At 33.6% G+C, this 17,440-nt stretch overlaps 2 protein-coding genes across 2 annotated transcripts; one reads left to right on the top strand and one right to left on the bottom strand.

Moving 5' to 3' along the window:
• The first annotated feature begins 63 nt into the window (after window positions 1-63).
• Window positions 64-3,844, top strand: LOC125221066 (pectinesterase-like). Its single transcript, XM_048123195.1, has 4 exons — window positions 64-523; window positions 2,206-2,694; window positions 3,157-3,220; window positions 3,313-3,844. The coding sequence occupies exons 1-4, from the start codon at window positions 64-66 to the stop codon at window positions 3,842-3,844; spliced, it is 1,545 nt and encodes a 514-aa protein (XP_047979152.1).
• Window positions 3,845-8,742: 4,898 nt separating this feature from the next.
• On the bottom strand, window positions 8,743-15,530 carry LOC125221065 (rac-like GTP-binding protein ARAC6). Its single transcript, XM_048123194.1, has 6 exons — window positions 15,204-15,530; window positions 14,684-14,771; window positions 14,459-14,568; window positions 14,261-14,324; window positions 13,274-13,366; window positions 8,743-8,804 (listed from the first exon to the last, which is right to left on the bottom strand). Exons 1-6 carry the CDS (start codon window positions 15,300-15,302, stop codon window positions 8,743-8,745), a joined length of 516 nt encoding a protein of 171 aa, XP_047979151.1. The 5' UTR covers window positions 15,303-15,530.
• Between the last annotated feature and the right edge of the window lie 1,910 nt (window positions 15,531-17,440).

Genomic DNA, 17,440 nt, shown 5'->3' with positions numbered 1-17,440 from the left:
ACCTCTATCTTATAAATACCCATCCACTACAAATCCAAAGTTGATAAGTTAAAACAGATCTAAATGGTCGATAGAAAGAGCAATGCAACAACTCTGGGCGCGGCCCTCGTGGTGGCGTGCCTGGCCGCAGCCGTGGCTGCCAACGACGAGAAGAAACAAGCCTTAATGGCCAATATATGCGAAGACACGGGCATGGGAGACAGTTGCAACGAAGGAGACATCAAAGAGGCTAAGGAGGCTATTAAGAAAGCATTTGACGCGGCGGTGGAGGAGCTGAAGATGGAGATAAAAAACGCGACTATGTATAAGGAGTTGGAGAAGGACTACATGACGAGGCAGGCGCTCGACAAGTGCGAGCGTGTGCTTGCCAGCGCCATCGATGAAATCTATACGTCGTTCGAGAAAATTAGCCAGTATGAGACCGGGCACAATATGGATTATGTCCTTGGTGAGATCAAGATATGGCTGAGTGGTGCTATTGGTGACAAAGAGACATGCTTTGATTCTTTCGCCAAGACTAAAAGTAAGATAAATTTAAATACTCCCTCCGTCCCAAGGAAGATGACCCCTTTCTTGGGCGGCACGGGATTTTATGCAACTTTTTTTTGTGTGTTGAGAGTAAAGAGTAAAGTAAGAGAGAGCGAATAAAGTAGAGATAAAGGTGTTTACATTTTAAGTAATGAGTCATCTTAGTTGGGACAAACTAAAAAGGAAAGTGAGTCATCTTCAATGGGACGGAGGGAGTACTATACAGTTGAGTCTGTATTCCTTTTTTAGTGGTTTCAAGGCGGTTGTGTTATTTTCTTTTGGAAAAAATTTTCTTTTCTCTTACTTCCTCTCCCTCTGCCTCAAGAAAGTTGAGTTATTTTTTTTTACCTAGTTTTGAAAAAATCGTACTCCCTCCACCCCTGAATTTTTGTCGCATTTTTCCATTTTCTTCTGTCCCATCAAATTTGTCACATTTCACTTTTTACTATTTTTGATAGTGAACCTCACATTCCACTAACTTATTTCAACTTACATTTTGTTATAAAACAATACTTTAAAAATAGAACTCACATGCTAGCCACTTTTTCAACCCATTTCTCGTGACATTTCTTAAAACCTATGTCTGGTCAAACTGTGACAAAATTTGGGGGATAGAGGGAGTAATAAATAATTAAAGCGGATAACTAGCAAAGTAAAAAACGAGAATAATGTAGAGAACAATTTTTTCGATATTATTCTCTCTTATACGTTACTACCTCTGTCCCTGAAAATTTGATACATATTACCATTTCGGTCCGTCCCTGAAAATTTGATACACTTCACTTTTACCATTTTTGGTAGTGGACCCCATATTCCACTAACTCATTCCTACTCACATTTTATTATAAAACTAATACTTTAAAAGTAGGACCCACATCCCACCAACTTTTTCAACTCACTTTCCATTACATTTCTTAAAACCCGTGTCGAGTCAAAGTGTAGCAAATTTTGGGGGACGGAGGTAGTACTATTTATCCACTTTAACTATTTCTTATCCCTTTTATGCACGAAAAATAGTCTCATTTTGCCATTTTAGGATGTCCACGAAAAATAGTCTCATTTCTAAAAATGAAAAATTTCTTTCTCACACTTTTCCACTTTTTCTCTATTTTCTCGTAATTTATCCCTTTTTCTCCTCATATCTCTTACTTTACCAATTTCTAATTAAAACGTATGTCGTCCATAAATCAAACTATTTTTTGTGGATGGAGAGAGTGATTTTTTCAAAACGACAGCAAAAAAGAAGTAACTCAACTTTCTTGGGATAGAGGGGGTATTTGATTCACTCTCTTACTTTACTCTCTCCACTATAACTTTTAACACATCAAAATCTTAAATTTTGTGCCCAAAAGAAATGTCTCAGCTACCTACTACTACTACTAGGTCTAGCATTATTACTCCCTCCGTCCGTGAAATGTTGTCCAGTTTTGTCATTTTAGTCCGTCCGTGAAATACTGTCCACTTTGTTTTTTTTCTATTTTTGGTAAATGGACCTTACCAACTCGATACACTCACATTCTTTTATAAAACCAATATATAACATGAGACCTATATTCCACTTACTTTTTCCACTCATTTTTTCTTCACATTTCTTAATACTCGTGCTAAGTCCAATTTGGACAATATTTTGCGGACGGAGGGAGCATATTACTCTAACATAATTACGACTAAGCACAGGTGAGTCTAATGCAAAGGAAAAGGTGAGGGAAATGCTGAAAACCAGCGGGAGGTTACTGACAAAGAGTTTGGCGATGGTGATCGAATTCGAAAAGAATTACGAATCAGTGAAAAAAGATTTGGGGGAACTGGTGAACAGCGTCAAGACGCCACGGCAGCTCCTCGACGATGAAAACATTCCTGATTACGTCAGTGGCCAAGGAAGGAAGCTTGTTGAGAACCCTAAGATTGCGTTGAAGCCTAACGTGGTGGTGGCGCAAGACGGCAGCGGCAATTTCAAGACGTTCACCGAGGCCGTTCAGACTGTCCCTAAACAAAGTAGTGTGCCGTATGTGATTCTGGTAAAGGAAGGTCTATACATGGAGTATGTGATGATACCCAAAATGACCGATAATGTAGTTTTGATCGGAGAGGGCCCATTAAAAACCATAATTAGTGGCAACAAGAGTTTCGCAGAAGGTTTTCGGACCGGTGACACCTCAACTCTAAGTAAGTACTCTCTTGTTCCTTGTTAATTGAGTTATTTTTCTATTTAGACAAGTTTCAATTTAATTGAGTCATTTCTACGTTGATATAAAGATATACTCTCCCCGCTATATTACTTCCTCTGTCTCCCAAATATTATCCCACTTTGCGACTCGGTACGAGTTTTACGAAATGTAATGAAAAATGAGTTGAAAAAGTCAGTGGGACGTGGATCCTACTTTTCTATATTAGTTTTATAATAAAATGTGAGTAGGAATGAGTTAGTAGAATATGGGGTCTAATACAAAAATGATAAAAAAAAAGTGAAATGAGACAAATTTTGTGAGACGGACAAAAATAGAAAAATGAAACAAACTTTCAGGGACAGAGGGAGTATCTTTTTCATCTTTCTTACTAACACACTAGATATTTCTTTCGTGCTGAAAAGAAGTGACTTAATTGACATTTATTTGGGTGGTTCTGCAGCCGTTGAAGGGCGACTCTTCACTGCCAAGGACATCGGGGTTGAGAACACGAGGGGGCCCGAAGGGCATCAGGCGGTGGCAGTGCGAGCCACAGGCGACCTAGGCGTCTACTACAACGTTCATATTACCAAGACACCCTTTGTCCTGACAAAAACAGCCAGTTTTTCCGGGAGTGTCGCATTAGTCGCACTGTGGACTTCATCTTCGGCAACGCCGTCACGGCACTACAGAAGTGCGTTATGGTGGTACGGAAGCCCATGCCCCGCCAGACATGCGAAGTGACGGTGCAGGGGCGCGAGGAGAAAAATGTGACCGGGATTACCATCATCCAAGGATGCAACATCACAGCAGAGGATGCATTCCTGAATGCGCAGCCACCAATAGCGGCTTACCTAGGGCGGCCGTGGAAGACAATGTCGCGGACAATCATCATGCAAACCACAATCGAGGGGTTCATTTCGCCCGATGGGTGGCAGCCGTGGGACGGGACCCTCGGGTTGTCTACCCTCTTCTACGCCGAGTATAAAAATTATGGGCCCGGGGCGGACACCTCCAAACGGGTCGATTGGGCGGGTATACAACACTTTGCAGATGATGAGGCAGCCAAGCCATGGACTCCCCTTGTACATTTTCTTATTGATGATTGGATCAGAGACACTGGAGTTCCTTTTGATCCGGTATTCATGTGATTCTTAGGAATCACTCAATTCTGTTTTACGCTAACTTGTGATGTGCGTCTTCATTTTTATATACTCCACGTTAATAGTCACACAAGTTTTAATAAATTATTTAATTTTATGAAGAAAATTAAGATAAAAATTAATGAAATATGGATCCACTTTTACGTATTGATTTTATAGTAAAATGTTACTAAAATAATTTAGTTGTATAATGGGTCGACTTAATCAAAATCAGAAAACAGTAAATAAAACTTTCAATCGCAGACATCAAGAAATAGCAATATGACAATTTTTTTCTCGGACAAAAAGAGGAGAATAATAGCCAAAATTTTCTAAAACCATTATATTTAGTCAAATTCTGGTCAGGTTGAAAACTCGACATCTAACATAATCACTTTCATAATTTTTCGCAATTTTGTCATGAACATGGACGTAAAGAGAAATCATATCTGGTATAGGAGGTAAAAAAATATTGTATGGATAAAATTCCATTCCACTTAAACGACCTCATTTTTATTTCTACCAAATGATGTCATTTTTTCTGAAATAGAAAAACATAAGATAAATACATACATAAACTTAAAACAGAAGACTAATAATTTACATCAACTAATAAAAACATGATCTAATATTAATCCGATAAATGAGCGTGATCTTAGTACTCCGATTAAAGTTGCTAGACCAGAAATTGAGATTACAACAAATGAAGATGTTCGATTTCAAGAGTACTTAACTCGATATGATGCAACAAGAAATAAAATGTTCATCTTGAACTTCGAAATACACTAGTTGATCATTTGTGGGAACAAATATGCAAATTTTTAACATTTAGTTTAGGTTATTCTGTGTGTACGTCGTTGTATGTTTTATATATGGAGTAGTATGAGAGCATTAGGGTGCATCCTTAATTAGTGTCACAACGTACATCCAATCTCGTGCTGCCACGTGGCACGAGACATGCAATACTGTAAACACAAAAATGCAATATATATTTGTGAAGATGTGGATGGATTTCTGCAAATTGCATTTTAGTTATAGGCATATTGCATTTTATATTGTTAAGTTTTTCATTTTAACATAAACTAGTATCACACCTGTGTGCGATGCACGATCCATTTTATTTTCTTCATACTTATTTCATTATGTAAAATAATTTTATGAAATGAAAAACTATATCATAATATGGAACATAAAATCATAAATGTTCGAAATAAAAAATTATTATAAAAATATAAAATGAAACAACTTTGGAAATTATAAATGGACTAATATTGATTAGATAATTTAGCAAAAAAATACGTGCATATTTTTATTAGTATCTTGATAAATTAAATCAAAGTATTTATATTTTTATTTATTTTAAAAATTAAATTTTAAGGTTGGTAAATATAATAAATTTTTCTTATTAATATATATTAAACATATAATTTACTATTCACCACTCAATAAAATTACGCAATTTTTGTAAACTAAAATAAATTGATTTAGATTTTATTCATATATAAAATTGGAATCAACATGAAAATCGTAATTCCAATTTCATTACATCATCACTTACCAAGAATCATTTCATAGTAATCATTTGCCACACTTTATTTGGAGGTGTCACTTCGTATCTCAAAAGAAAAAATTAATGAAAAAAGTAATCAATCTTTTAAATTATATTTATAATTTTTATTTGCACAAAGCGTTATCACAATTGTCACACATTTATTTAGATTTTAATCGCAATTGCTTTAATTCTTTGCATCAATTAGTCGGGATCTTATTGCCACTTTAGCATTTTGAGGTAATTACCAATTAACTAATTTTGAATTCTTTATTTTTGTTCTTGTTCTCATAATTTTAACTGCCACCCTGTTTTAGGGCGTATCATTATTTTCCCATTTTAATTATATGTTTGGTTACTATTTGACTTGAAACATAATTATTCTTATTAAGCAATTAATAAGATTTCTATTATAATTATCTTATCAATTATATTTTGGAATGTTAAAGATTCAAAATATTTATGTATGAGGCATACTTAAATTGCTCAAAATCTCGTCAATCTCATAAAGTAAGAATGAATTTGCATTTATTACAACATTTCAACCATTTAATTTATTTTATTTCAAAAAATGAAATTCAAATTTCAAACCTAATAGAACCTTCTCATTCTCGGCATTTCTTCTATGTCTCAAAGCTCTCTCTCCACCGCTAATCCAACCCGCCGCCCTCTTTCTCGCCGATAGATAAAGCTTGTTGCCACCAACAGCCCTCTTTCTTTCTCTTTCCCCGCTTCTAGGCGACTCCCTCCGCACGACTTCTAGGCTACTTCCTCCGCACGGCTTCTACATTTGTACCACCACCACCGACATTACTTTCTTTAGACAAGTCTTCCCTTTTTGGGAGCGATGCGCAGTTGCCTCAATTTTTTTCCTCAATTCCTCGTTTCTACATGTTTGTGAATTGTGACTTTCTTTTTTTTTTTGCATGTGCAACCCTTCACTTGAGGAGATTCTGGAGTGGACGATAGTGACTGAGTTGAGGCTTATGCGGTTTTGCTACTCTGTTCATGTATGACTCCCTCACCTCCAATGATTTGTTGAATCAATTTTTTGAGCTTATATTTATAGAGCTTAATTCATATAGTACTAACCGTCAGTCATTACGAATTTATAACGTCAATTGTCATTATTTGTCGTTATGTTATAATAAAGTCAAAAATAAATTTTGCAACAATATAAAGAATTCATTTAAACGTTAAAAGCCTGATTTTGGCTATGGATTGGTATATGTACATTTAATAGTAATGCAAAAGATATTGCGCTTATTTTCAGTAGTAATTCCCATATTATTTAGTGCTATTAGTCGTTTCAACGATTTTAATTTTGTGGCAGTTATATTTTTTTTATGACGGCCTAAGTCAAACAATTTTTATTATTGTCTAGCCGTTACATTTTTTAATGACTGCCTGAATTAAATAATTTTAATTAGTGTATAACGGTTGAATAATGTTGATGGAAGATCTATTACGTTCTTGCCCTATAATTATAAATATTTAAATGCATACCCAAAATTTATGAAAATTCTAAAATATGTCAAAACTCATCTTTTATATTAGTATAGATAGGTTGTCTACCATACAAAATATACTATATATAAATGCAAATTAAACGGTCTATATATTGAAAATGCAAAATTCAATAATAAAAAATGCAATTTGTCAATAACTAAAATGCAATCTGGTGAAATCTATTTATAAAATTCTAGAGGGGGGTCTCATTCTCTACTAATAATACTTTAATCGCTTTTTCTTTTTATCTTTCTCTTACTTCACAAAGCATTAAAATACATATAGTTTCAAATGTTATCTACTCCCTCCGTCCCACTCAAGACATTCTTGAGTGGCACATGATTTTAGGAAATGTTGTTAGCTGGAATAAAGTAGATAGGAAAAATGTAGTTGAATATTTTAATGAGAAGAGAGGAGAGAGGAGAGAAAAAGTTATTTCCAAAATTGGAAAGTGGTTATTTTGATTGGGACAAAAAAAAGGTGGTCATCTTAAATGAGATGGAGGGAGTATTTTTTAGGTACGGAAGGAATACTATTTTTGTCCACCATATAAAGATTCAATGTGACTCATTAGGGGTTTTAAGAATCTTTTTGACTTTGTAATAAAAAGTTAAAAAAAAATATTGTAGAATGTGGGGTCATATCAAAAGTAGAAAAAAAAATTAGTTGAAAGTGGAATCCGCCTACCAAAATAGGAAAAAATATATATATTTTTTCAAATTATGGATGGTGCCAAATGACAAAATGAATTTTTAAATATGTAATTTTAAACCTATTAATTTTCTATTATTGTGCCTCGTTATTTTATTTTGTATACTTCTACTTATATTTAATTATATCTCCATATTCATTTTTTTATTTTTTTTAAAAAAAATACTTAATTACATATCCGATATAAGGGATGTAATCAAATTCAAACTCTAAATATTGCACAAACTTCAAACTATGATCCGAACCGTTAAAAAATGTCAACAAATGATAAAATAGTAGCAACAGAAAATGTCAACACAGTGTCAAGATGTTGTGTTGACATTTTATGTTACTACTATTTTATCATATGTTGATATTTTTTAACGGTCCAAATCATAGTTTAAAGTTTGTATAATATATGAGTTTGTATTTTATCACTACCGTCATATAAGTAGGATGTGGGTTCTATTTATGATTTGAATCCATACCATTTGGGTTTAGCAATCCATAGGGCTAGGTTGTAGTACTCACTCACAAAATGAAACCATCACCAAGGGTAGGGAGTTTGAATCATTCCCCTAGGGTTTAGTTTTCCATGGGGCTAGGGTATAGTACCACCGCATGCATAAAATTTCGCTTTCTAATGTGTGTATTGGATTGTATACAGGAAATAATGTACGAATATAGTCTTATAATGTATATGCCTAACAGTGAATAATGTACGAATATAGTAGTTTAATGTATATTTTTTCCGTCAATTTGGTTTTGGCCATTTTGGTAATGTACATATTTATGGTGGTAATGTACTACATATTTATGGTTTAAATGTACAGTATATTAGTAGCAAATAAATGCAACAATTAACCTGAATATTGTAACCTAATAATTGTAAGAATACAACAGAGACTACTACACAAAACAATAAATAATTGAATCCTACAAGAACGGCTCTAAGTCCTTGCCTTTAGTGAACGTTGTGCTACTGGGTTGGTACTACACCCTGGCCCCATGGACTATTAAACCCTTGGGGAATGGATATAACTTCTGCCCCTCATCAAACAAATTATAATCTACATTAAAATACAATTTTCGCACATCATAATCTACAACAAAATAATAATGTAGCACATCTTTGAACTTCTTAAAGCTTGTCGTTGCGTTAATGTAGTGGGCATATTATCGTCAAAGTCATCCTCGAATCGATTCTTGCACTCGTTGAATCTATTCAAAAACACATACAATGCAGTATCAGTTAATGAACATCTATGGCTAAATAATGTAATAGAACATGATGTACAGATCTAGCTACATGATGTAACAAAATATAATGCATAAAATTAGCATCAATTGATGTACTAGTCTATCTAAATAATGTAACAGTAAATGATGTTTTAAAGTCATGTACAAGTATGCATATATAATGTAACATTGTTTCCTACTGAAATTATGTACAAATATAACCCCTAAATGTAGCTTTTTAATCAAAATACTACACAGAAACAATGTACAGTGGTAGCAGGAATAAATTAACAGATTTGTTTTTACAATAATGTACATTTATTAAAGAATAATCTAGTAACCAATGATGTACAGATAAGATACCATACCATGATGTAGCACGAAAAGATACATATAATCTGAAACTATTCATGTACTAAACTGCCTACATGATGTAACATAAACAGAGGTTCTTAAATCATGTAAAATATGAACTTATAATGTAGGATAAGATCATACAGTAATGATGTTGAATAAGCAGTATACAAAAACAACAGGAGAAAAAACAGAGCATAGTATGAAGAAATTTTCAACAGCAAATCTCGACTGTAAAATCAAATCCACGCCAAATGAACAATACTCGCATCCAAAAAACTGCAAAAACGACGAAATCCCAACGAGAATTGCACAACAACATCAATTAAGAAAAGCTTCGAATTCGTAGCAATAATCGACCCCTCAATCACCGAGAAACCCTCATCAACATAAACTATACTAGAAATCAAAATTGATATGAAATAATGTACACAAACAATTGAATATCGGTTCCTCAAGTTTAGAAAATACTAGAATTTGAAGAAAAGTTTTCATTTTGGGCCTTACCTTTCACGTCGCCGTCGAAATCAGTCAGGATTTCAACTGCTTTAGTTATCCATCAAATCGTCATCGTCGTCATTGAACCTGATTACCCTTCGTATACACCATTTTTCCCGCGTCGTGATGGTCACTGATTTGCCATCCTCTAGGCCGTGCGGAATGTCGAGATGAGAGACGGTAGAAATGATGGTGAGTGAGGCGGCTAGGTTTTTGGGTGATTATTGATCAATGAGGGAGGAGAGATGGTGGAAGTAATGGGAAGAGAGAGAGTGGGAGAGAAATGTACAGTTGCTGAAAATAAATCTCGTAAATCATGTAAATGCATTTTTGAATAGTGAACTGTTTAATAGGGTGATACCAAAATTACCCTTTAATGTACGAAAACACTATTATAATGTACCGACTGACATTTAACCAATGCCATTAGATTAATAGATACAAGGGATTATATTAGTCCTATGTTTTATAATAGGGAGTGATAAGGAGGGTAATGCACTCCTATATATAGGGTTTTGATCTATGAAGACCAGATTTAAATACAGAAACGCAGAACACGGTCATACGTAAGGTATTTTTAGGTCATAGTTAGTTTATTTTTAGGTCATGCTAACAAAGCATGACCTAAAATGATCTTAACATGACATAAATCCAAATATTATAATATGACCTAAAACTACTTAATTATGACCTTCCGTGTTTTGGGTTAATTATTGACCATTAGATCATCTAATCCTAGGGCCAAGATTTGGGCTGCATTTCTGGATTTAAATGCATTCTTATTTTGATCATCTCCCCTATGTATATATATATATATATATGATTGTGTTAAAATGACAACATCTCTTAAAGTAACGCTATACCACCATTCATAGCCAATTATTTGTACATGTGGACGAATAATAAGCTGCCATGTGGCAATCATAAAAATTGCTCAAGGATAAATTTTCACGGACTGCAATATCCAATACACTATATAATATTGCAGTCTAGCGTGGTGTCACAGTGTCATTTTAAGAGTGTTGTCATTTTAACGCACCTATATATATATATATATATATATATGGGGTGTACTAGTATAACAACTAATTTTAAAGTTACAATGTACATCCAACCACGTGCTGCCACATGGCACGAAAAATGCAATATTGTATACAGAAAAATGCAATACGCATTTGTAAAAGCTATAAATGAATTTCGGCAGATTGCATTTTTGTTATATGCAGATTGCATTTTTTATTGTTAAGTTTTGCATTTTAGATATTGATTGTTTAAATTGCATTTTATATATAGACGGATTGCATTTTTATATATGAAAATGCAAAACTTAACAATAAAAAATGCAATTTATGTGAAAATGCAAAACTCAACACTATAAAATGCAATTTACATACAACAAAAATGCAATCTGCGAAAATGCATGTACAACTAGATTGCATTTTTGTGTTTAAAATATTGCATGTTTTGTGCCACATGGCAGCACCAGATTGGATGTACGTTGTGACTCTAAATAAGGGGGCACCCTAGTGCTCCCCTATATATATATATATATATACTAAATCTTAGCCATTAAATTAGAAGATCTAGTGGTTGAAATAATGCCACATGGATTATATTTTTAATTAAGAAAATTAATAAATAAAATTAGAGGGTATTAATATCAATTCCCTCTCATTAAAATCATCTTAAAACTTTAAATTTACGTAATCTCTCTCGATTTAAATTATTTTTTCGCAAAAAATATATCAAATTAAAGATAATTTTATAAGGATTCCAACGAGATCTCAATTGCATATGTTCCGACGACGTTCGGATGATGAAATTTGATATTTTTTATTTTAGTTTTCGTAAATGTTGATAACCAGATTTTTATCAACAAATACATCAAAAAATCTCAATAAAACCATGTAAAAATCTCAATAAATATGTGTTGATATTTTCTTGTAGTAGTATTGATATTCTTATGTCACATTGTTAATATTTGTAATACATTATGTTGATATAAAAAAACATTCACGAAAATTATCATATGATAACATAATGACGATATTACCCTTTTGTTGATATTTTGTCTACTATTTATTGAGATTCGTAGATTTAATCTCATCCACTCATTTTAAAATCTAAGGGTGGAGATTTGGTCTTGATTTTAGATTAGTGTGCTATAAGCATTAGAATATGACCATATATATATATATGGGTGCACTATGGTGCCACCATAGATAAAGGATAACACCATACCACCAATATAGTCCGTTAGATCTCAATTTATGGACGCCTAGGATTTAGTTTCGTGAAAAAACACGGGTTTGCAATCTACCGTATTAGATATTACGGCGCGTGGTAACTTCGCAACATTGTTGTGGTAAGATCGCAATATTCAATGAACAATACGCGCAATCCTGGTAACGTAAAATTAGAAATTTCCTATTTTACCCCTCCGTGTTTTTACACGTAGCATGCATGACAAACACACGATTTTCAGATCCAATGGTCTAAAATGGTGGTATGGTGTTACAATAAAGAGAGTTGTCATCTTAGTACATCCCTATATATATATAAGGGATTTGTTAAAATGACAACCCATCTTAAAATAACATCATACTACCATTCCTAGCCAATCATATATACACGTGACGAATAATCATCTGCCACGTGGCAATCATAAAAAATTCACAAGGGCAAATTTACGCCTTTGACTGCATCATCCAATACCAAGCATCCAATACTCTGGGATCGCAATATCCAAATACTCTAGGATCCGTTATGTCATAAGCCTGCACATCCAATACGCTAGACTGCAATCTATAGATTGTTGTAGATTGTTGTCTAGCGTTTATACTATTGCAGTCTAGCATATATAATATTGCAGTCATATTAAGAGTGTTGTGATTATATATATATATATATATATATATATAGGGATGTAATAAGATGACAACCCTCTTTATTGTAACACCATACCACCATTTTAGGCCATTGGATCTGAAAATCGTGTGCTTGTCATGCTGCCACGTGTAAAAACACGGAGGGGTAAAATAGAATATTTCTAATTTTACGTTACCAGACTGTTGTGGGTTGTTCATTGAATATTGCAGTCTTACCACAACAATATTGCAGTTTACCACGACCGCAATATCTAATGCAGTAGACTGCAATATCTAATACTGTAGACCGCAAACCCGTGTTTTTTCACGAAACTTAATCCTAGGCGTCCATAGACGAGATCTAACGGACTATATTGGTGGTATGGTGTTATCCTATCTATGGTGGCATCATAGTGCACCCCTATATATATATATAGATGATCAAAACAAGTATGTGTTTAAATCCAGAAATGCAGCCCAAATCTTGGCCCTAGGATTAGATGATCTAATGGTCAATAATTAACCCAAAACACGGAAGGTCATAATTAAGTAGTTTTAGGTCATATTATAAGATTTGGATTTATGTCATGTTAAGATCATTTTAAAAATAAACTAACTATGACCTAAAAATGTCTTACGTATGACCGTGTTCTGCATTTCTGTATTTAAATCTGGTCTTCATAGATCAAAACCCTATATATATATATATATATATATATATATATATAAGGCTGATATAACCAAGGCCACAGACTTTCACCTGTACATTGGTGATTGGTACAGAGCCTGGATGATTTTCAAAGAACTCCTTATCATCCCGAAGATCTGAAACCACCACAAGTTACTATCAGACAAGATATAAACCCTTCATACAATGTATTAATGCCAATTTTAACTTATAAAACAAAAATACGAATACAAAAGATTATATAGTAAACACACATCTTGATTTTCCATCCTTGAAATTCAAGATTAATCATGAACAAATTTTCAACAAGTGGTTGTTAAAATACAAAATGCTGCAAAAGTAGCTGTTCATGAAGACTTCTTCCTATGAACTTTTTTTTCCTTCATATGAACTCATACTGACCAAAAACATATGCATTAAAAAGATATAAGCACAAGAATCATACAGTCGCTGTCGCAACAAACAAGGTCAGCAAGATTAATACAGTTACAAAAGACCCCCTGACTCCCAATCATGTTTACATTTGACATTTAACTTGCAACATGCGGAGAAAGTCTTTTGAAGAAGACAACGATTTTAATGAATAAAGTCCAGGAGGTGACCAAACTAAGTTGAACTCTTAAGACTATCACATCACAGCTTCTAGAAGCAAGAAAGGATGTTGATGTCACCTAGACATTATTATCAACGTATTAAGCTTATCAGAAGTATCATCAGCTAAAATATGGGCAAACATTCACTTAAATACTTTTTATCCTACATAACAAGAATAATGATTACAAAATGGATGTTCGTGGTCATACATACTAAACATAAGAGTCTCTCACTCTTGGTTCATGTATATTATTCCAGGTGATAGCTAAGTGTTTGGGACAGAAGAATTAGGGTAGTGGCAGAGAACATGAAGCTGACACAAACATATTTTTCAGGCTTTAATCGTAATTTTCCCATATCAATAAACCTAATATCACCAGGAGCATCTTTAACAAGGAAACTAACTGGTACATGTACTTATGAATTTGGTATCTCACCAAGTTTTGTGCCAACAAGAACTATAGGGACACCAGGAGCGTAATGCTTCAATTCGGGAATCCACTGAATTAGAAATGCACCAGAGCCCAAAAAAAGAAAAGGACAATTAACAAAACAATTTGGTGCCAAAAAAAAGTAGAAAACATGAAAAAAGGTAAAGATGAAATAACACACTGTAAAGTGAATCAAATCCTCACCTTCTTGGAAACATTTTCATAGCTAGCCTTGCTGATAAGAGAAAATGCCAGAATGAAAACATCAGCTCCACGATAACTCAAAGGCCGTAATCTGTTGTAGTCCTCCTGCCCTGTTTCACAGAACAATAACCATCGCTCATATGTTAGAACCATAATAAGAAACAGAAATAAGTTTATCCGTACAAGCGTAGGAGTAATTCTCTTCGGCATATTGCTATTAGTTACCAGCAGTATCCCACAGGCCTAGGTTAACAGTGGCTCCATTAACGACAACATTGGCACTGAAATTATCAAACACAGTAGGCACATAATCCTGTTGCGTATAAAAAAAATTGTTAAAATATATATGATGGAATAATGGATCACATTTCAGAGAATTAAGTGTAGCATCATATAACATCCAAATCAACACGAGCAATCTGCTTTCAGGATTATCAAGGCAAAAATAAGATGAAATAACATAGGAATAAATCAGAAAAGAAAAGAGAAAGTTATGATTAGAAAAGCAAGAATAGGAAATTCCTCTTAGAGCAAAAATCACCTATCAAAACTGGCAATATGATTCTCACAATCATGAAGCAAAAAGTTGAAATTGATACATCAAAATGTTGGTATTTTTTGGAATCCCCACAAGACCAGTAACTGACTGTGTGCATAATTTAGTGACTAATAAAGCCAGAAATTCAAATCAATTAACCTAATCCTAGTTCATAATTATAACAAAAAATGAATAAAAATGTTAGACCGTGGGGAAGGTGTTGCTGGTATAGGAAATCAAGAGACATGTCTTTCCAACCGCACCATCGCCCACCGTCACACACTTGATGAATCTGGAAGCGCTCATTCTAACTATCTCTGCTATCTGTCTCTCTCTCTCTCTGATTACCAGAAATGCTCAATACAGACGTTGAAAGTGCAGAAACGGTTTCTTCCCATTGTTCAAAGCTAGATTATCAATGAATTCGAACCCTAACCATGTACGGAATCAAAATCTAGAGAGAGAAACAAGAATAATATGGTTAATTGATAATAGTGGTCTTCACGCATATAGCTGCAATTGAACCGCTCTCTTCTCCCCCACCGTTTTTCTCGCTCAATAATCACTAATTTCCACATTTTAACTTCATTTTTCAAATTTTTTAAACTATCAAAGTTAAAATAAGGTTAGGCTTTTCACCATTATACCCGGGTGTGAGAAAAAAACCGAAAATAGAATATCCGAATCGAATCAAACTGAGATTTTAAATTCAGTTTGGTTTTTTGGTTCGGTTTTAAAAATACAAAGTTTAGATTTTTCAATGCGATTCGGTTCAGTTTGGGCGAAGTACAAAAACGAAAAACTGAAAAACCGAATTATAGTTTGAAATATAATCTCAATTTAATATACTATATTATAGTTTGAACACTCCCCTGTATTATATATTATATATAATATATATTCTTTTAATATATTCTATATATTATGTTATTATATATATTCTATCAATTTTATATTTCAAAATATGATTCGGTTTTTCGTTTTTTTATTTCGCCCGAAACGAACCCAAAAATTCGAAAAAAATTTATTTTTTAAAATATATATTATATTTTTCTATATATAATATAAAAAAATATTATACATATATATATAATTCCAGTTTTTCGGTTATTTCATATAATTTTAGTTTTTTCAGTTTAGTTCGGTTTTCGATTTTTCAGGTTTGGTTCGGTTTGTGTTTTGAACTTAATTCGGTTTTGGTTCAATTTAGGCAAAAAACCGATCTGAAACCCGAATGCTCACCCCTAATTATACCTATCTAATTTTTTTGCAAGACATTAGAGTTGCAATTTAGATATTCTTGAGATATGCAGTGGCTCACTCGGATCAAATAAATGAAATTTACAGGGTAAATGGTCAATTTTTTTTTTTTAATGAAATTTGGTCAAATTTTAGTCATATTCATAACTTTAAAAAATAGTATACCAACAGGTCATAGCGCAGTTGGCACGCGGAGCTGTTATGACCTTGGGATACTTTCGGCCTTAATCCGTAAACCCGGTCAAACAAAATTAGTCGGATTCCACCAAAGGCTACTTGTGGTTGATGCACTTTTTATTAGCACTAAAAATATCTGCAAGTATACAGGTTAGATCTAGTAAAACTCAAGGTTAGTACCGGGTGTCGAACACGGGGAATAATATCACAGACTGACTACCTTCTACTAAGCTTCTTTTACTATTTGGTAAACCAAGGATTTTTGAAAACGTTTTAGAAAACAAAAGTACCGAAAGCGGTAAACAACTAAGTGCAACAAAAAATAGAGATAAAGTAATGGGAGATAAGAGAATTCCAGGGATGTGTGTTCACAGTTATGGTTATACAAGTTCCAACTACAATACCCTAGCACAGTTTATACTTCGATAGAACGAGTCACACTAGTTATGCCCATGCGGTACAAGCATAGATTACTAAAACTAGGGTTGTCAATCCTAGATTCGTAACTCCTAAAAGCTCCTAAGACCCTTAAAAAGTCCTCACTCTCAACTAACAGTGCCGTTTGAAGGGAAGCTAATTGTAGTGTCTATTAAGTGGATCTAACTCGCCAACCTCTTCTCACGATTATGTAGCAAGATATATTAAATCTTCATCGAATGTGTCACTCAAACATGAAGTGTTACGAAACAACTTAAGAAAGAAACGGAGTAAAAACAAAATGGATATTAAATAGAAAAAAGGAATTGTATAACCCAAGTTGTTATTAGCACATCCCTAGAATCCTATGAGTTTAGTTACACGTGGTAGAATAAGCTAAAAACATAGAATGAAGGGAAAACAGAATGAACATAAGAACTAAAAGCAACATAACCCAAAGGTAGAATCCTTGTAGCCTTGATCTTCTCTTGATTCCGTCTCCAACCTCTTGCACAATGAAGAACTCTCTCAATTTTATGCTCTAGAATTATGAGGCAAAAAGATGATAATAATGAAGAGGTTTGAGGGGG

Source organism: Salvia hispanica, chromosome 4 (assembly GCF_023119035.1).
Source record: "Salvia hispanica cultivar TCC Black 2014 chromosome 4, UniMelb_Shisp_WGS_1.0, whole genome shotgun sequence".
Lineage (NCBI taxonomy): Eukaryota > Viridiplantae > Streptophyta > Magnoliopsida > Lamiales > Lamiaceae > Salvia > Salvia hispanica.
The sequence above is the reverse complement of the archived record's forward strand: the minus strand, read 5'-3'. Positions and strand labels throughout refer to the sequence as shown.